Source organism: Mustela lutreola, chromosome 12 (genome assembly GCF_030435805.1).
Source record: "Mustela lutreola isolate mMusLut2 chromosome 12, mMusLut2.pri, whole genome shotgun sequence".
Classification (NCBI taxonomy): Eukaryota; Metazoa; Chordata; class Mammalia; order Carnivora; family Mustelidae; genus Mustela; species Mustela lutreola.
In genome coordinates, this window is record NC_081301.1 from 27,076,278 (window position 1) to 27,096,522 (window position 20,245).

The 20,245-nt window shown below is 47.9% G+C and overlaps 1 protein-coding gene across 3 annotated transcripts in view; it reads left to right on the top strand.

Annotated features, from left to right (window-relative positions):
• Positions 1 to 20,245, top strand: part of ABCA1 (ATP binding cassette subfamily A member 1) — a 128,159-nt gene that overhangs the window by 83,770 nt on the left and 24,144 nt on the right. For 2 of the 3 annotated variants that reach the window (XM_059143293.1, XM_059143292.1), the window contains exons 15-31: positions 448 to 670; positions 1,668 to 1,889; positions 2,313 to 2,517; positions 3,522 to 3,635; positions 5,504 to 5,675; positions 6,695 to 6,826; positions 7,645 to 7,787; positions 7,981 to 8,118; positions 9,056 to 9,276; positions 10,297 to 10,375; positions 11,262 to 11,464; positions 12,818 to 12,866; positions 13,061 to 13,174; positions 14,240 to 14,388; positions 15,864 to 15,988; positions 17,020 to 17,118; positions 19,860 to 20,049. In XM_059143293.1, coding sequence (XP_058999276.1) covers positions 448 to 670; positions 1,668 to 1,889; positions 2,313 to 2,517; positions 3,522 to 3,635; positions 5,504 to 5,675; positions 6,695 to 6,826; positions 7,645 to 7,787; positions 7,981 to 8,118; positions 9,056 to 9,276; positions 10,297 to 10,375; positions 11,262 to 11,464; positions 12,818 to 12,866; positions 13,061 to 13,174; positions 14,240 to 14,388; positions 15,864 to 15,988; positions 17,020 to 17,118; positions 19,860 to 20,049 — 2,578 coding nt within the window. Of the gene's footprint in view, positions 1 to 447; positions 671 to 1,667; positions 1,890 to 2,312; positions 2,518 to 3,521; positions 3,636 to 5,503; positions 5,676 to 6,694; positions 6,827 to 7,644; positions 7,788 to 7,980; positions 8,119 to 9,055; positions 9,277 to 10,196; positions 10,270 to 10,296; positions 10,376 to 11,261; positions 11,465 to 12,817; positions 12,867 to 13,060; positions 13,175 to 14,239; positions 14,389 to 15,863; positions 15,989 to 17,019; positions 17,119 to 19,859; positions 20,050 to 20,245 lie in introns of all 3 variants that reach the window. The other variant, XM_059143294.1, reaches the window with a different exon arrangement.

Genomic DNA, 20,245 nt, shown 5'->3' on the forward strand with positions numbered 1-20,245 from the left:
AAATTCTGTGTCCCTTTTACTTCATGGCACTGCCTTTCTGTTCTAGTTTGGAATCTGAATTATGACTGACCAGAGCTGCCTGGAGTCTATTTCTGGGTTATCTGTGATAAAAGTTGTGCAAGGCATGTCGAACTCCTGTGAGAGAAGGAGTTGGTTTTTAGGTTTTTGTTTTAATCTTTAAAAAAACCCACACCTCACAGTCATCTAGTGACTGAAGCAGGCCCCAGAGAAACTCGACTCAACAGCATGTCGTTTGTCTAACTGTTAACACTACGTTGTGCTCCTCATGAAGCATTTGATAACTTGTACATTTGGGATTCCAGCGATCCTGCCCCTTGTTCACTGAGTCTCGGGGCTTCCTCTCCCACGCACGGCTGGGGGGCCTGGGGCTCTGAGCCTGAATCTCACTCCCTATAATTCTCCCCCGCCCTTCCCTGGGGCCTCCAGCTTCCTGCGGGTGATGAGCCGGTCCATGCCCCTATTCATGACGCTGGCCTGGATCTACTCGGTGGCTGTGATCATTAAGGGCATCGTGTACGAGAAGGAGGCGCGGCTGAAGGAGACCATGCGCATCATGGGCCTGGACAATGGCATCCTCTGGTTCAGCTGGTTCATCAGCAGCCTCATTCCTCTGCTCGTGAGCGCCGCCCTTTTGGTGGTCATCCTGAAAGTAAGGCTGCCAGACTGGCTCCCTGCTCCCCGGGGACTTACAAGCTGTGAGGAGAAAAGCAAAGATTATTTGGGAAGGAAGGGGTCAGACATGTCATCTCCAGTTTCCTCGGTTTCCTGTGTCTGGGGAGAATGAGAGTGACTTGCCCAGGGTCAACTCAGCTGGTTGGCAGCTGAGCAGGGCTGGAACCCAGGGCTCATGCTTCTCACATAGGCATCCACTTACCTGCGCCATGACGTCTGCCAGGCAGTGGTTTATGCAGCATCTGAGAGCTGTTCATCTCTTCAGATGTATTGGTTGGTGATTCTGCCAGAACTTCTAAAAACACTAATCAGAGGGATATGTATTATTGCAGATTAGGTTTTTCTGGAAGCAGAGGCTGAGAGAGTTTGGTGCAGGGGTACTTATTAGGGATCAGCATCTATGGAAGGGATGGGGAAAGTGCAAGATTGAGCAGGGGAAGGAGTTGTGAAGCAGGATAGGGCCAATTCCATGGGCCCTTGGGGGCATATACAGCTTACTGGAATTGTCCCTTGTTGAGCTGTGCCATCCAGGCCCAAGGTCTCCCACCCTGACATCCCAGACCTTGGGCCCTTCCATCAGTCATTGGAATCATGAGCCCCAGGGCCGGGCAGCTTTCTATGGCTGTAACAGACCCAGAGAAGTTGACATCTAGAGTGTGTCTGCTGTGGCAACCAGGCAACACATTCCCTCTGCAAGGGGCCCTGGGCAGTGCTGTTCTGTGCCACCCCATATAGTAATAAGTTTATATGCTAATCTTTCCTTACAATGATTTAAGGAGGTATCATGTAAAAATAAGTGTTGTCAAAGAGAGGGAAGTATACTTAATCTTCGATTTCCTGGTCAGAACAGTGAGCAGCACTGCTCCTCCCTAATACCTTTCAAAGGAGTATGAATAAACCCTTTTTCCTACAGATCATGTGAGGACGTGCTTGCTTATTGAGGCAGTGCATTTAATAGGTCTCTTCCTTCCCAGTTAGGGAACCTGCTGCCCTACAGTGACCCCAGCGTGGTGTTTGTCTTCCTATCTGTGTTCGCTGTGGTGACCATCCTGCAGTGCTTCCTGATCAGCACGCTATTCTCCAGAGCCAACCTGGCGGCTGCCTGTGGGGGCATCATCTACTTTATCCTCTACCTGCCCTATGTGCTGTGTGTGGCATGGCAAGACTACGTGGGCTTCACACTCAAGATCTTTGTGGTGAGAACCACCCCTGGGCAGTAGCTGCATACAGCCACCCCTGGTGGTTCACCTCCCCCTCGCAGTCCAAGCTGAGAGCAGAAAATGAGAGTGTGTGTCCGTGTCCGTGTGTGTCTGTGTGCGGGGCGGTACAGGATTGCTGAGTCTTTGGGGCATCTTTGGAAGCATAAAATTCTAAAACTTTTACGCTCTCTCATGCATGCATTTCTGAAATGTGTGTGCATAATGAGGGGTTATAAATAGAATCCTTTTATATGCTGCTGGTGAGCCCACTCCCCTCAAGGGATCTGTAGGTGAATACTTCCATATCTTGTAATTGATCCATTTTGCAAATTCAAATTTCTCTAGGTGGAATTTATATTAGAAGTGTTAGGAAACGAGAGACGAGGAGATGGATAAGTGACTTTTGCCTCTTTCTCACAGAGCCTGATGTCTCCTGTGGCTTTTGGGTTTGGCTGTGAGTACTTTGCCCTTTTCGAGGAGCAGGGCGTTGGGGTACAGTGGGACAACCTGTTTGAGAGCCCCATGGAGGAGGATGGCTTCAACCTCACCACTTCAGTCTCCATGATGCTATTCGACACCTTTCTCTATGGAGTGATGACATGGTACATCGAGGCTGTCTTTCCAGGTACATGGAGCTTCCACACACCTTTAGCTTTCAGCTAGGGAAATGTAATTCCTGGCTGCCGAGCTCTGCTGTGTCTGTGGTAGAATTTCTGCAGGGCCTGGAGCTCCCTGGAAAGTGACTATGACTTTAGCCCCACGGCAAGCAAACAGACCAAGGAAAAGCAGCTGATGCTTACTACTGCTGTAGCCCTCATTTCTTGAGCCCTTTGTGCTGGTGCTGTGCAAAGTGTTGTGTAGACCAGGGGAGTTGCTCTTAGACCCATTTTTTTGCAAATGAGAGAACTAGGACTCAAGTTAACTTGCCTGTGGACACATTGCTGGTCAGTGTTGGTGCTTGGAAGTGACCCCAGTTGGGTCATACTGGGTCACCTAGTCCAGGAGATTCCTCCTTCCAATGCTGGCCTAGTTCTCTGATTCTGTATCCCCGGGATGAACCACCAGCAGAGTTCCCTGAGTATAGTTTGTGAAGAGTAATATATGTTGGCTTTAAGCCTTTATCTGTGATTTAATCAAATTAACATTCATAAGAATTCATTTTAGTTCTTCCCTTAATAAATCTCCTTGACCAAGAGTTGCCGTGGATACATTTTTGGATAGATCAAATTCTACGAGAATGAGGTTTAATTTTTTTCTGCTTCCCCTGGTTTTCTTCTGAGGGAATGTATGCGGAATGTACATTACCTCTACATGAGCTTCCTAAAGTGGATATGCAGTTTTGTATCCTGCAGATCTGGGTTCAGATTCTGAGTCCTTCATTTACTGGCTGAGTGACCTCAGTAGGCTACTTATCCTTCAGTTTCCTCATCTGTAAAATGGGGCTGATAACCTGCCTTGTGAGGTCGTTTGACTATATAGTAGGTCTCAGGAGATGTGAGCTCCCACTACCCCACCTCCATTCCAGGGTGCCACTGCCAGAGGCTGTGTCAAGGAGGGAGTAGTTCTGGCTAGGAATTGCTGGATGTTGCTGTGCTTGGCTTCCATCTTGGTTTTTATATTTGCTTGCAGGCCAGTATGGAATCCCCAGGCCCTGGTATTTTCCTTGTACCAAATCCTACTGGTTTGGTGAGAAAAGTGATGAGAAGAGCCACCCTGGTTCCAGCCAGAAGGGGGTATCAGAAAGTAAGTGCTACCAAACCTGCCCTCCCCTTAGCCTAAGTGCTTTTGCCCCCACTGTCAGGGACAAAGGATGGCTTTTGCCCTTTAGAGAGTCTGAAACCACTCTAGGAGCAAAGAAATCACATACAGTGCATCTTTCCAAATTCTCCCATAACATTCATGTTCAGTGCTATTGTCGACTTATTGGGGAGTCACTCTCTGGGTCCTTGAGGGACATTGCGTTTGTTTTCTTAACTTCTAGGAAAGAGGCCCTGATAGATATATGAGCCTGTGTAGGCTGACACCAAGTGGCTATCAGAGCTCAACCTGTGCTTCTTGATGGCCCTAATCTTCTCCTGGCTCCTGATTGTAGGTGGGGGTACCCACAGTTTAGCAAACTGTCTTTTGGGCTCTTTGCTCTGGTTCTTGCAGAAAAAACTATCTTTGTGCTAGTGTGGCTTCCTAAGTAGTTAATGAGTTCCTTTCTGTTGATCTCTTCTGTGCCTTCCCCAAGTTGCCAGTGGAAAAGTCTGCTGTTCTTAGGCATTCTAGACAACTACAGCTGGCCCTTGCCCACTGTCCCAGCTTCTTCTCCTGCTCCTCCTACTCTTCTTTCTTACCCAATCTCCTCTTTTATTTTATTTTATTTATTTATTTGGCAGAGATCACAAGTAGGCAGAGAGGCAGGCAGAGAGAGAGGAAGGGAAGCAGGCTCCCTGCTGAGCAGAGAGCCTGATGCAGGGCTCAATCCCAGGACCCTGGGCTTATGTCCTGAGCCAAAGGCAGAGACCTTAACCCACTGAGCCACCCAGGCACCCCTTACCCAAACTCCTCTTAACATCAGCCTTTGGATTCAGTCTCCTAGAACATGTCCTGTTATTCCACATCCCCATGCCTTTGTATGTACTCTGTCTTCTCACAGGAGAACCTTTCTCTGACTTGCCTGCTTTCCTCCTCCTTCCTCAAGATCTAGTTCTGTATCCCTACCGCTGAAGTAGTGCTTCTGGATTCCCAAGTAGTCAGACAGTTCCTCCTCCAAGATTTCATGACATTAAAAACAAACAAGCAAAAGGCCTTTCTATTTAAAATAATTATAGAATCATGGAAGTTGCAAAAAATAGTATTGGGGAGGTTTCCCTTGTGCCTTTCATTTTCGTTTCCCCCAGTGGTAATATCTTGCATAACTACAGTGCATTATTGAAACCATGACATTGACACTGATACAGTGTGTAGACCTCCTTCAGACTGTAGAGTTTTACATGTACTCATTCATGTGTGTGCATTTAGTTCTGTGCACTTTGCCACATGGAGATTCATGTAATCAGCTCAGTCAAGATGCAGAACTGTTCCATTGAGACAGACTCCCTCATTCTGCCCCTTGAAAGCCGCCCCCACCTTCTTCCCCAGTCCTGAGACCTGTCAGCTACTACTCCTTTCTCCACATGGTATTTCTAGAATGTGATGTAAATGGAACCATATACTATGGGACATTTTGAGTTTGGGTTTTTTCACTTAGCATCATTCCCTTGAGATCCATCCAGGCTGTGATGTGTATCAACAGTTCACTCCTTTTCCCTGCTGAGTTGTGTTCCATGCGCTGGGTATTCCACAGCTCTACGGCATCTTTAGATGTGTTTTTTAAACCGCTTTTAGCTTCCTGTGTTTTAATTGCTTGTCAAGTCTATAGATTGTGAATGTGCCTTTATCAGTGAATTCCCATCACCAACACTCCTGCCCAAATAGGCCCTAAGTAAACGTTTGCCTGAGAAACCAGAAGTATCTGTGGAGAGAGGACACTTGTGAGAGCACGAGCTGAGCCCCCGTGTCTTTGTGCCGTGCTCTTCGGTATTTGCCGTGGGTTCATTCCCATCCTGTCTTCTGTCTTCTGACAGTCTGCATGGAGGAGGAACCCACGCACCTGAAGCTGGGCGTGTCCATTCAGAACCTGATGAAGGTTTACCGGGATGGCATGAAGGTGGCTGTTGATGGCCTGGCTTTGAATTTCTATGAGGGCCAGATCACCTCCTTCCTGGGCCACAATGGAGCTGGGAAGACCACCACCATGTAAGAGGAGGGTGTGACTGTCAGAGTCCGCTGTGGGCAGTTTCCAGAGTGCAGTTAGAAATCAGGATGCAAGGGCACTGCCTTGGTCACTGGGGCAAGGGCAGCAGCGCTGAGGGGAGGGGTTGAGGAATGTGAGATATTATCTCATCACAAGAGTGCTTTCCTCACTGCCAGTTTTGGCTAAATATTTCCTCAGCCTGAAAGCAGCCTGGCAACCCTCTTGGTGACCTTTCCCGTTTGGTTCTCAGAATTCTGCCCTGTTCCTGGAACCCTAAGGCTGTGACAGCTCTGAGAAATGGTCTCCTTTTGAGCTGGTTTTGTTAGAATTATGAAGTAAGAATATGGGAAGATTTGATATGTTGGAGGGAAGTAGTGATTTCCAGGAGCTCTGTCGCTAAGGAGGTGTGAGAAACAGCTGGCCATGTACTGCCTTTTCTGGGACCATTAGAGACCTATAAAGACCTTATGACAGGCAGCTTCACGGGGGAGCATGGGCCATAAACACCAGAGTTAGCCTCAGTGACTTTCAGTGCGGTTCCTCAACTATTGCCAAGGGTATATCTTTTCCTGGTTTTTGTTTGTTTGTTTGTTTTTTTGTTGTTGTTGTTAATGCAAAGTCAATATATGAACATTGCAGGTTATTTTTAAAAGGTGCACAGAAATCCTACTGCCTAACACAAAACACTATTTTTATCACTGAATAATTCTTTTATCATGGACATGATTTTAGACTTACAAAATGTATATTTCAAACTGTACTTTCCATTGCAAAGTGGTCATTAAAAAACACTTGTCCTGATACTGCCCTTTCCAACACATAGGCCTGCTCCTGGTTATCCACTAAAGCAAAGACTTGTTTGCTTTGTAGGGGTCAGTTCGGGTCTGTTAGGAAGGAATGGGGGTATGTATAGGGGGACTGATGCCTCTGCTGTAGGTGCCCAGGCTCTGCACCCGGCATGGGGCATTTCCGGGGGAATGGGGATAACACTGACTCTTGCCTCTTAACCTTTTGCACTCAGGTCAATCCTGACTGGGCTGTTCCCACCCACCTCGGGCACTGCCTATATCCTGGGGAAAGATATTCGCTCTGAGATGAGCAGCATCCGGCAGAACCTGGGGGTCTGCCCCCAGCATAACGTGCTGTTTGACATGTGAGTACCAGTGCACACTGAGAAGCAGACCCCGCCTGCATGCGTGTGTCATAAGTCATGGGCGGAGAGGGACTTAAGCATTCTACCTTCTGTGAGGGTGGTGGGTCTTACCGCTCTGCACGGTGAGACCTGGTTGTCCTTACGTTTTAGGAGAAGCAGGAGGTGATTGTCAGGTGAGAGATGTCCCATCAGTCCAGTTGGTGGGTGAGCCCTTGGGAAATGGTGCTTTCCATTACTGACCCTTTAGGGGCCAATTAGCCGGTCCCTTCTCCCACTACACTCTGGCCCAGCATTTCCCGCTGAAGACATTGCTTCCTTTCAGGTTGGCCTGTCTGCAATTCAGGCCCCTTCAGGCCCCTGTGACCTTGGGCAAGGACTTCTCCCCTTCTGGGTCCCCGTTTGCTCTTACCTAAATTGAACAACTCAGGTTCATGTTCTTCACAGGGACCTCCCTTCTTGCACATTCTGAGTTCCTGGAGGGGGCTGCTCCAGGTGAATTCTGACCCAGTTACTTGGTCGATGGAGCTGTGGGGTGAGCCCCTTGAGGGTCTGAGATTAAAAGTTGCAACTGCCTGATGTCTGGTGGCCAGGCCTGCTGGAACTAGGCTGGAACAGACCAGTCACATTCCAGCTTTGGCGTCTTCAGCAGTTCCAGTGGTTGCTTACAGTTGTTCTGTCTTGATTCCTCCTATTATTTTTCAGAAGTTGATAAAGTTAGAAAAGGTCAGGGAGGGGGCAGTGGAAATGTGCCTCTTTTCTTCTGTTCTGGGTCAGGAAGCACTGTGGGGTATGGAGTTGACCTGCCCTTGCATCCCCAGGCTGACCGTGGAAGAACACATCTGGTTCTATGCACGTCTGAAGGGGCTCTCGGAGAAGCACGTGAAAGCAGAGATGGAGCAGATGGCCTTGGATGTTGGTTTGCCACCCAGCAAACTGAAAAGCAAAACAAGTCAACTGTCAGGTGAGTTCCCCTTCCTCCAACACCCTGCCCCCGTCATGGGAAAAGCAACAGCTGCCCCAGAGTCCCAGTGTAGGGGTGGGTGAGTAGGTCAGAAATGTGTCCCTGGCTTGTCCCTGGTGGGTGCCTCTATTTGTCTCTCAATGCCTCTGCTTTCGCTGTCTGGGGCCGGTCCTGGAATGTCTCTCTCTCACAGGCGGAATGAAGAGAAAGCTGTCTGTGGCTTTGGCCTTCGTTGGGGGATCCAAGGTTGTCATTCTGGATGAGCCCACAGCCGGTGTGGACCCTTACTCCCGCAGGGGAATATGGGAGCTCCTGCTGAAATACCGACAAGGTAGCTGATATGTGTTTGTCTCGAGGGAGGGAGGGAGAGGCTCTTGAGCGGTACGCCTGTGGCTCATGGCTGTCCTTGACAGAGCAGCAGAATTGCTTTTCAAGAGCAATAAGGGGCTTCTTTTCTTTTTTCTTTTTTTTAAATTAATTCATTTATTTGACAGAGATTACAAGTAGGCAGAGAGGCAGGCAGAGAGAGGGAGGAAGCAGGCCACCTGCTGAGCAGAGAGCCCGATGTGGGGCTCTATCCCAGAACCCCGAGATCATGACCCAAACCGAATGCAGAGGATTTAACCTACTGAGCCCCAGGGACTTCTTTTCTTAAAGCTCTATGCTCATGCATGGTATGGATGTGGAAGGAAGGCCTGGTTTCTAAGACACGTAACGTGGATTCCCTTCATTATCTAGGGGCTGGCAAGAAGAGAAATGGGGATAAGGGCATGGTCCCCAGAACTACCTCTAGCTTAGAGCTTACAATATCTGTTGTAGCTGTGTTCCCTTTCAGACCAATGACTGAGAACAGAGGCTGTGTCTTTGTTTATCTCTGTCCCCAGCATGGTACTCTGTATATGTTTGTTGAAAGAGCAGATAAGCAGATTTTAATATGGACTTTGGAGCCAGTTCCCGTTGGCCCTGAGACCTTGGAAAAGTCATTTAACTTGTCTCCATTTCTTTGCCTCCAATAACAGTAGTGCCTGCCTCCCAGAAGATGTAGTTAAATAAGAACGCATGCAGGTCACCCAGCACCCTGCCTGGTATGTGGCAAATTCCCAGATGAATGTTCCTGTTCTGATTTCTGTGAGGGTGGCTTTGCTACACAGGCTTCCAGATTCTTCTGCCTCAGTGGCCCCTGCTGATCTGTCTGTAGTTCCATTAATTCTGTTGTTGAGAACCAATAGGCCTCACTTGTCCCACGTCCTTGTGTTTGTGCCTGGCAGGCCGCACCATTATTCTCTCCACACACCACATGGATGAAGCAGACATCCTGGGGGACAGGATTGCCATCATTTCCCATGGAAAGCTGTGCTGTGTGGGCTCCTCCCTGTTTCTGAAGAACCAGCTGGGAACAGGCTACTACCTGACCCTGGTCAAGAAGGATGTGGAATCCTCCCTCAGTTCCTGCAGAAACAGCAGTAGCACTGTGTCATACCTGAAAAAGGTGCGTTGTATTTTCGGTGCTGGGCTGGTGCCAGGCCAGGGAGTCAGAACTTGTTTGGCTGGGAGTGGCCTGTCCACATCCACCCCACTCTGCCACTTGAGGGGTCACCATCTCCCTGCACTGCGGTCCCTTTGGAGTCACCTTGTATTTCCTTTGTAGAAAGCTCAGGCCACATCTCTTCCTGCAGTCAGAGTGAGGTTGAATCACACATGTTATTACTTATGAACTTTTTTTTAAACTCCAGTCATCTCCAAGTGCAGAGCAATAGTGGGAGGGAGGTATTGTGATTATTATCTCAGATTAGGGAAATGAGGCCTGTAGGTCACTGAGCAGGTAAATAACAGAGGTGGGACCAAACCCCAATAACCAGGTAGGTTTTCCTCTGTTCCACAGTACACCTCTGTGAGTCATTTGTGTGCTGAAACCAGTGGCACCTAAAACATTGACATTCCAAACTTCAACTCCTATCTGCTTATTTACCTTTTAACTAGTGCCCGGTTACTCGAAGTTGTGAGGACCAGCAGCACTGGAACTACTTGGGAGCTTGTTAGAAATGCAGAAACGCAGGCCTAGCTTAGACTCACTAAATCAGAATCTGCATTTTAACAAGGTCCCCTGGTGGCTCAACAGAAATCAAGCTTTGAGAGGCCCTGAGCCAGACAACTAGGCAGGTGAATCCCATGCCTAGGAGGGTCAGTGAGTGCGTGGTGACAGCACTCTGCGGCCAGCTCTGTGCTGGCCTCCCGTGCGCACAGCACACACGTGTCAGACGGGGGCTTCAGAAGCCACGGCTGCCCAGTCAGTTGCCTCCCAGGAGGAGCCACATGGTAGAGCCTCATGGAAGCCCTCCCTGGCGAAGGTGCTGGTGGCTGTACCTTGCTCAGTCCCTGACCCATTCTCACCTCCTTCTTTGCCATCAGGAGGACAGTGTTTCTCAAAGCAGTTCTGATGCTGGCCTGGGCAGTGACCATGAAAGTGACACGCTGACCATCGGTAAGGACTCTGGGGTTTCTTATTCAGGTGGTGCCTGAGCTTCCCCGAGCTGGGCAGAGTGGAGGCAGAGGAGGAGAGGTGCAGAGGCTGGTGGCGCTGACTCAAGGTTTGCTGCTGGGTTGGGGCTGGGGGTTGGGGTGGGGGTTGGGAGAGGGTGCAGATTGGCTTAATGCTTGCTGGGGAGCCCGGAGCTTGGTGTGGCAGCTGGCAGGGCAGTGTCCCCGAGAGGCTGACATGACTGGGGGTGGAGGATCTCCTGGGGAATAGATCTGGCTGGACACTGGCGACCAGGGATGAGAAGCTGAGGGCCAAGCCCTGGGGAAGGGATTGGATCTCAGTATCTCAGGAGACTGAGAGCCCAGGAGATGGAGAGCAGTCTGCTGGGTCTTCCTTTGGAGCTACATATAGGACACCAGTGTCACCAGTAACACCCATGGAGCAGAAGCCTTTACTGTGTTCATCTGTGCCCAGTCCTAATACTTGGCTTTTTCCAAGGAGATGTCTCCTTCCACAAACTGATTAGTCCCTTATTGACATAAAGAGAAGGAGCCTCCTTTAAAAGGTTAGGAAGGGCGAAGAATCATTTAATTTTTCTTTACTCAGGTTTTCCATGGAAGAATCTTAGAGTCTAGGCAATGGACACAAGACTTTCAACCTCTGAAAGTCTTCCCTCCTTCCACCCACCATTCCTTCCTTCAGCCCTTCTGGCCTTTCTTCCTCTCACCCACCCACCTACCCACCCGCCCACAATGTACCGAGAACCTATAGTGTTCCAGGCTTTGGTGATACAGAGGTGAATAAGACCTAGTCCTTGCCTCAGGGACTCTCAGGCCAGAGATGAACCTGTGGAAAGACTTGAGTATCAGAAACGGGTATCATGTGTGGGCAGCTGGCCTCTGAGGAGTAGGCAGGGGGAGAAGGTGAGGCATGGCCGGCTCTTGCTGGGAGGCCTCTGAGCTGGCTGAGCCGTCTTTGTGCTTTGGTCCCTACAGATGTCTCTGCCATCTCCAACCTCATCAGGAAGCATGTGGCTGAGGCCCGGCTCGTGGAAGACATTGGGCATGAATTGACTTACGTGCTGCCCTACGAAGCTGCCAAAGAAGGGGCCTTCGTGGAACTCTTCCATGAGATTGATGACCGACTCTCAGACCTGGGCATCTCTAGCTATGGCATCTCGGAGACCACTCTGGAAGAAGTAAGTTCGGTGACTGACTATCAGAGTGGAGTAGGTTCCACAGGCCCAAGGCCAGACAGGTAGCCTCCTTTTCCCCCAGAGGAATAGGATTACCATGGAGCTGGTCATTTGAGTTCTTACATCATTGCATTTGGGGTATTATTGGCCACAGTTAACCCTTTAAAGTTGTGGTGGAAGATAGCAGGAGAGCTGTATTAGGATGGCTCCCTGACATGGCTGTGTTGTGACCATGGATAGGAAAGAGCCAACATTTATGGAAAATCCACGTGTGCCTGGTGCTGAACTGGGTGTGTGGGGTTGTTTGTTTTAATTATTGTAGGGGCTCCTGGGTGGCTCAGTTGATGAAATATCTGGCTCTTGATTTTGGCTCAGGTCATTATCTCAGGGTTGTAAGCTTGAGCACTGTGTCAGGCTCCGTGTTCAGCACAGAGTCTGCTTGGGAGTCTCTCTCTCTCCCTTTCCTTCTGTCCACCCCCACCCCTATCCCCCCATCCCACTCATGCATACTTTGTCTCTTTAAATAAATAAAATCTTCTAAAAATCATTGCGACTTAATATTATTCCCATAATAAGATAATAAAGTGGGCACTCAGGAATCTGAGCTAGGGTTCAGCATTGAGGGTTTGGGCTACAAAACCCATGCTCTCTTTACTGTGTAGCAGCATCACCTCCCTTTAGAGATCACAGCTTCATAAACCTGGAGTGCTGGAAAGGATACAAAAGTTGTCTGGCCCATTGGTCCCCAAGTTTGGCCATACAGAGAAATCATCTGTGGGGTTATTATTGACGATAGAAATTCTGAGTCCTCAGCGCCAGGGTCTTTGGATCAGAATTTGTAGAGGTAAGACCTCAACGTCAGTGCTTTTATTACATGCTTTCTGGGCCGTGGTCTGTAGTTCAGAGTTTAGAAATCATTGGCTAGTTCACATTCTCTTATGATGTTTGAGTCTCTGCATACTATTTCTAGTAATGGGGAACCCATCATCTTTTGATCATTTGGTCTGAGATGACTTATCACGATGCTGGCCTACTCAGAGATCTGGGGGCCATCCACCTGGAAGAACCCACCTAACATGCTCCCTTTAGATTCAGGACACATTTCTTCTCTGGTGTTCTAATGTCCTACCTTTAATTTGAAAATGATTGTCTGGATTGATAGTTCTCACAACTGGGGACGTGTTCTCTGGTGAAGAATGCCTTCACTCCCAAGTGACTGGCAAAGTATTACTGATAAATGCAGCTTTTACTTTTTGTCTTCAGGGGCTAACAAGCCACTCAGTAATGTAATAATCATGGCGGTGATGGTTGCTCTCATCATATGGTGCTTATACTGTTCTCACTCCCGTTTTTCAGATATTTCTCAAAGTGGCTGAAGAGAGTGGGGTGGATGCGGAGACCTCCGGTAAGCCTCTGGGGCAACTGTACGCTCTCTGGGCAGTGCCTCCTGTAGGCTGTCTTAGCTCACCAGTAGTGTGCCTTTCCCTTTCACTTGTTTTATCCTATTCTTATTTTTAGTGTATACATTTGTGGCAGATGAGGATGGCTTGTTTTGTTACAAATAAAATAAAATGTGGGATTCTTTCCTTTTGCCTGCAGATGGCACCTTGCCAGCAAGACGAAACAGAAGGGCCTTTGGAGACAAGCAGAGCTGCCTTCGCCCATTCACTGAAGATGATGCTGCTGATCCTAATGATTCTGATGTAGACCCAGGTCTGTTTGGGCGAGATTTGTGTCCCATTGTTTGAAAGTGAATTCTTGCCTAGTATACTCCCACATTTCCTTTTAACAAACGGCCTTGAGCATGGATGATAGATGCCTACAGGGTCCAAAGGGAAGTGGGAAGTTGAAAAAAGCTGCATTCCTTACAACATTGGGCAAACTATCAAACCTGAAGGTTCCCACCCTCCTCACTTTCTTCATTTAGTTGAGATCTTTCACTTGAGAGATGTATAAAAGGACGGCCCCTCCGTCTTCTGAATCCATTGATTATCTTTTCTGTGCAGACCCAGTTTCTTGCCTAGATAGGGTGTTTAAATTGTTAAATAAATATTCTTTGAACGGGTGAATGGTTTTTGAACTAAGTCACCTTTTAGGGCTAATTGTACCTAAGACTTAGGTATTCTGGTAGAGTGTGTCCCCGTGTGTTTGACTGAGACCGAGAAAGGGAGGCAAGAAGTCAAGCAAATATTGGTAAGATGTGAAAGCACCTCAGTTAGGAATCATTAGTTTAGGACAAGGATTTTTGTACAATTTTATACAATTTTGAGATACAGAAACTTTTTTGGCTCTCCCAGTCCTGCTCCTATGAGTGTGTGGCCCTCATGTTTTCTGTGATTTCAGACATTGTTAGTACTGAGATCATTTGAACGTATCCACCTTTTACCAAAATAACAGATGGTAGGCAAATCAGCATTGTCTGTTTTCAATTCTGTCAGCCAAATGCATGGCTTGTCTCATAGAATATTCTATCAAGGATGACGTGGTTCATCTGAATGGCTTGAGGTACAACAGTTATGTGTGAACACTTCTCTTCAGTTGTCTCAAGGCACCTTCATTTTCTGCACTCCCCACACAAGAGCCATAGGCAGAAAGTGCCACTGTGGGGCATCTGGGGTCCTAACTTTTCCTGGGACAATGATTTGTCACGAAAGCCCTTGACTTCTGAGAGGCTTTGGCTTTCAAACACAAGCCTCCATGAGGATGCTGGAGGGAGGAGCATGATAATGTCAAAACTGCCTCAGATAATAGGTGACCTTTGGTGTTGGCTTCCTGCAGAATCCAGAGAAACAGACCTGCTCAGCGGGATGGATGGCAAAGGCTCCTACCAGGTGAAGGGCTGGAAGCTCACACAGCAGCAGTTTGTGGCCCTTCTGTGGAAGAGGCTGCTGATTGCCAGACGGAGTCGGAAGGGATTCTTTGCTCAGGTGACAAGTGCTGCTCGAGGCCAGCGACTCTGGCTTCACTAGTGGGCTGCGGACTCCCTGACCAGTGAAGGCAGGACAGGGTCGTGGGTATGGGGTAGATGCTGGAGCCAGACTTTTCGCCTTTCAATCCCAGTCCTGCTTCCTGTCACTCACGCATCTGTGGGCAAGTTACTTCTCTGTGCCTCCTTGTCCTCATCTTTAGAAATGAAGATAACGTGCCGGTTACGTAGGGTTGTTATGAGGATTCAAATGAGTGAGTGCTTAGAGTGGGCCTAGCATTTAGTAGTGCTGTGTGTATGTGTGTGTGTGTGTGTGTGTGTGTGTGTATGAGTTTTATGGTAGAGGATGGCATAACAAGGACAGAGTTTAGAAACATTGGCTGGGCAAATTCAGTTTTCATAACCTGAGATGCACTTGACATATAAACTTCTTGGAATCGTGACTTTTCTGTAAGTCGATGTTTAACTGCAAATTGATAGAAAGGTGGCCAGACAGGTCAGCAGAAAATGGGCAAACAGAAAAGACTCATTACGCTGTTGCCTATGTGTTGGTGTTTCCATGCTAAGGCACTTGGTCAGTAGGGATAAAGTTATCCTGCTGTATGAAACCCAGAAGTACAGAGAAAGCATCTGCAGAAATTCTTCCCTGCAGACTGTGTGGGTAATGAGGGGGTATGAGTTTGGAGCACGGAGACCTGGGTTTGAATTCTGGTTCTGCTACTTACTGGCTGTGTGACCTTGGGCAAGGTACTTAGTCTCTCTGAGATCAACTACTTTGGTTTTTGATTGGTGATAGGGTTGGAACAATAACGAACTGAGATAATTGTCATTCAGTATTTTCTCAGAAAGAAGGATTTAGGTAATGACGCTTTTGGAGGCCATTCCATGGTGACAGGGTTTACTGTTCCCTTTCAGAGCGTGGGATCTGACTGGGTCCGTTAGTCTGTAGATTACAAGTGAGATTACTGAGGCCACAGCGGGAGTGACTTCCCATGGATACACTCATGGCAGACACAGAACCAAGCTTCTTGTCTTCTGGCTCCTGGTGCAGGGCTGGCTCTGTCGGCCTTTCTCTGAGCTGAGCTGGGCTCATGGCCTGTCGTGGTCTTTCTTGGGTCTTCAGAGGGAAGAGGGCAGGACCCAGAGTTCAGAGTCCCCCTGACATGTGACCACCATTTTGTCTGTAAAGTTTTGAGCTTCATGTCTCTGCTGGGTGACCACAGCCTCTGGCTTTGTGCTGTCAGCCTCCAGAAATGGCCTGGAGGGAGGAGGTTTTGGTTTCAGGATCTGCTGCTTCCCACCTGCCATGAATGCCTTGGTGGAGCTTTGTTCTGGGTCCTGTGGCACTCACTGCATGCTGCCTGGTCTGGGAGGCTGGCTGGACTCTTAGGGGCTTGTGCCAGGCCCCTTTCTCTGACATTTGCCCCCCACTTTTTTTTTTTTTCCATTTCCTTTCCCCCTCTCTCCTGGTTGTAGATCGTCCTGCCAGCTGTGTTTGTCTGCATTGCCCTGGTGTTCAGCTTGATCGTGCCCCCCTTTGGCAAGTACCCCAGCCTGGAACTTCAGCCCTGGATGTACAATGAACAGTACACATTTGTCAGGTGCGTGTTTGCCTTCTGTGCCCCAGGAGAGAAGAGAGCTCAGGCAGACCAAGTGTTGACACTGCTGAGGGTCTAGGGGAGGTGGACTCAAGAGTAACAGGGTGGGTTGGATTTTATCAGCTGTTCTAAAGCCCCGACACAAACTAATATCGTATGCAAAGAATGCCAGCGAACTGAACCTCCACTAACAGACCCACCTCTCTTCCTGCTTTGAGCTCCTTTCTTTTTATTCTGCTGTCACTGGGAACGGTCATCGGTGTTTTACCTAAATAATCTGTCCTTGCAAAACATTTGTGAGGAAGCTATAGTCTGTGGGCTTTTCATAGCTATGTTTTAATTTTGTCATTTTGTCCTAGGGCTTCTGTACATGGTCACAGCTTTACACCTCCAGGTTCTTGTTTGCACAGTAAATTTTGTGTATTTATTGTGTTACAGATATTAAAGAGTGTTCTTTAGAGAATGCTAGCTACTCTGTAACAATCCAGTGCTTCAAACAAAGGGACAAAGGAATTTCTCTACTTCCTTCCACAGAAATTTTCCTCTGTCTTGTAATATTTGTAGACCTTTAGATGGGGAGAAGTATCTCAGTGATATAAAAGGGAAGCTTTTATGAACACAAATCGGTTCTTCCTTCTTTAGCCTTGTGTTTCTTCTTGTTTGGATCACATTTCATGGATAATTCTGAAAGTATTTTTGAAAAACTGGTTCTTCACGAATTCCTTCACATTAAAGAAGTATAGATAGATAGATAGATAGATGTGCATGGGTTTTTATACATGTGTGCACACCCATATGCACAACTCTATTCATTACAACTTACACAAGCCGAGAGGGCTGTCCCTTACCTTGATCTCAAATACACAATCAGTGTCCGCTCCTTTTGGGTACATTTTGCATTTTGCTCATTTCGGTGAAGAGAGCTTGGCACACAAGAAGTGCCTAATAAAGTATTCCATTCAGAAGAACAATTCTACTTCCCAGTTCCTGGTTTTAATGAATCGCTGAGCTGGCTGCCTCTCATGTACCCACAGTAATGATGCTCCTGAGGACTTGGGCACCCAGGAACTCCTGAATGCCCTCACCAGACACCCTGGCTTCGGGACCCGCTGTATGGAAGGAAATCCGATCCCGTAAGTGCCCCTTGAGCTCTGAGACCCTTGATCTCTGGATTGTCTTCTGCTTCTCACCTGGTTCGATGTCTGCTGTATTATGTTTATCAACTATGATAGATGTCACATGGTGACTAGGATCATTTGTCATTTGAAGCATTTTTTATTTTTAAAAAACTGATGTAATAACTTAACCAGAATCTAGGAATGAACAGAGCCAACTAGGAGAGTTTTCTGTCATCCTGCAGAGCAAAATCATTACAGATATGTATTTGCTGCTTTAGAGATTAATATTTAATTCAAATAGCACTTTGTACAGATCCAGTGCTTTCCCATTATTCCCTTCTGCCAGCTCCTGTACCTAAAAGCAGAGATAAGCTGCCATTATATAGAATTTTCAGTTTGATTTATCAGCTACTTCACTTTACCAACCTGAAAACGTGTTCTATATTGTTGTGTATAAAAATGGATATTTTCTTCTTTTGGGGTTGCATATTTTTGAACTTTCCTTCAAAATCCTTTTTAGGGGAAGTAGGTAGTATATGGATAAATGCGGTGTAATGCCTGTGTCTCTAAGTGGGCTGGGGGGAGGGGCGTGTGGAGGTCTTCATGCATAACAACTGTGAAGAGAGGTGAGTTTCCAAGTGACCCAAGCCAAGGCCCATGCAGGTTCCAGGCTCAGGTAGAATGAGATTCTGGCTCAGTTATAACACAGACTTGGAGGAATTATAGAGAGTGTGGAAGGTATAGGAAGATTGGAGAAGGACTAACTTGAATTCCAGGTTTTAAAGGGAAGTTACTGACTTTGCAAGTGGACAGACCAGGGAGCCAGGTACCTAGGCATGCAAGGTTTCAGAGCAGATTTCTAGATAGATAACTACCATGTCCTCGCTAGCTCTTATTCTTGGATATTTCCTAAGCATTTGCTGGTACTTACTGCTTCATGGGTAAGTAAGCCCTAGCAGCCAATATCAGTTCCTAAAGAATGAAATGACTGTGATGGAAAACGGCATGGGGACATCCTCGCTGAGGTCACAAGACTTTTGACTTTTAACATACCTGCATGTTTCATAGGGGAGGTAGAAGAATGAGATAAGGTGCAGTCATTATACACTGTTGCTGAGTAGTATGGACTCAGATAAGTGGCAGCATAGAAGGAGCTGGGTCTGGGCTCAGGGCTAGACAGGTTCAGACAGCGGAGGTCTGGTCCCTGCTGTCAGAGGATTCACAGGGTTGGGGCAGAGCACCGCTGTGTGTGTATGTGTGTATGTGTATGTGGAGTGGGGGGGGGTGATGGAAGGTCTCCATTCAGGCAGCTTTTCCTGAATTCGCATTCTAGGTTCCACCAAAAGGAGTACAACTGAGGGAAGTCTTACTGGGACATTGACTGTGGCATTGAGCTTTGTCTCAGCCAGTCATCTTGTGAAGTTTTTGGAGTATTTCCATCAAGTTACAGTGCTTAGAGAGAACTAGAGAGCAGTGCACTGATTTTGATGTTTTTAGTACATAGAAGAATAATATAAAGAGTGTAGCTGTGCATTGTAGAACCTTGGAACTGGAAGGGATATTAGAAATGACATGTTTCAACATGTCATTTTGTACTTTTATTTGACTGGTGGAGAAGATAAGACCCAAGAGGGCAAGCGTGTTGGTGATAGTCCACAGTGATTCGGAGCTTGCGTCAGGCGTAAAGGCCTCAAGATCCTTGCAGACAGCCTAGTGCTTCATGTACTGAGCACCCTCACTGCGTCCCCTGCAAACCCCAATTCTGTCCTCATTTTATTTTTTTTAATTAATTTTTTTTTTAAGATTTTATTTTTATTTGTCAGAGAGAGAGACGGAGAGAGAGCGAGCATAGGCAGACAGAGTGGTAGGCAGAGACAGAGGGAGAAGCAGGCTCCCTGCCGAGCAAGGAGCCCGATGTGGGACTCGATCCTAGGATGCTGGGATCATGACCTGAGCCGAAGGCAGCTGCTTAACCAACTGAGCCACCCAGGTGCCCCTGTCCTCATTTTAAACCATAAAACGAATCTTGCCATTCAGGGAACATTGAGCATAACGCGCCGACTCCTTCCCAGGCCTGTGTCATCTGGCGCCAGCTTCGCTCCACCGTCCTCCCCGTCATTCTCCCTCCTACCTCATCCCGTGCCAGCTCACTGCCTTCCTGCTGTTCCTCAAACGTGGGAAGTTCTTTTCTTTTGAGGGACTTTGTACTTAAACCTTCCATTGCCTTTGCCTGTAGTGTTTCTCTCCCCAAATCTTTCCCTGGCTGCTTCTTTCTGATCGTTCATGCCTTGGAAGAAGAATCACCTTCCTAGGAAGAAGTAGTCTGTCTTCCCCTGATTCACTGTTCTCTTATTTTGCTTTGTTTTTGGCTAAGTGACATTTGCTTATTGCCAGATTCCTCTACAGGAGGCAGGGACTTTGTCTTGTTCACCCCAGGCCCTCAAATATGCAGCACACTGTCTGGCACATAGTATGTGCTCATTGAATATTTACTGAGTGAACACAGGGGCAAGAGACCAAATGCTGGCAGACTGGATTGCCTGGAGTTTGGTACATGAGTGTTTAGGGCTTCTTTGTGTTCCTTCATCCTTAACTATAAGGTGAGTTTGCAGCTTACAGGTCTGTGGGGAGATCAAACAAATGGTGAGGGCACAGATGCCTGTTTGTGGTTGTTATTGATTGGTCTGTGCTCCCGAGGCTCCAGGAAAGGCCAGGTCCTCTCAGGTGATGCCACCTTTGATGTCCTCCCTTTGCAGAAACATGCCCTGCTCCGTGGGGGAGGAGGAGTGGACCACCGCCCCGGTCCCCCAGACCATCGTGGACCTCTTCCAAAAGGGGAACTGGACGATGGAGAACCCCTCACCCACCTGCCAGTGTAGCAGTGACAAAATCAAGAAGATGCTGCCCGTGTGTCCCCTGGGGGCAGGGGGGCTGCCTCCTCCACAGGTGAGTCGCTCTCCGTGACTGAGCAGATGGCAGTGCAGGCAGGCTGGGAGCTTATGCTGGGGAGGAAGGAACAGCTGACCTATCCTGTCAGGGGCTTGTCTTTCAGTCTTGAGCTTAATTCTTATCAGAGAGAATAGCATATGGGTTTTGAGGGGAAGAGAATTGGTCTGCAAGTTCCTATACCTTAGTGTAACTT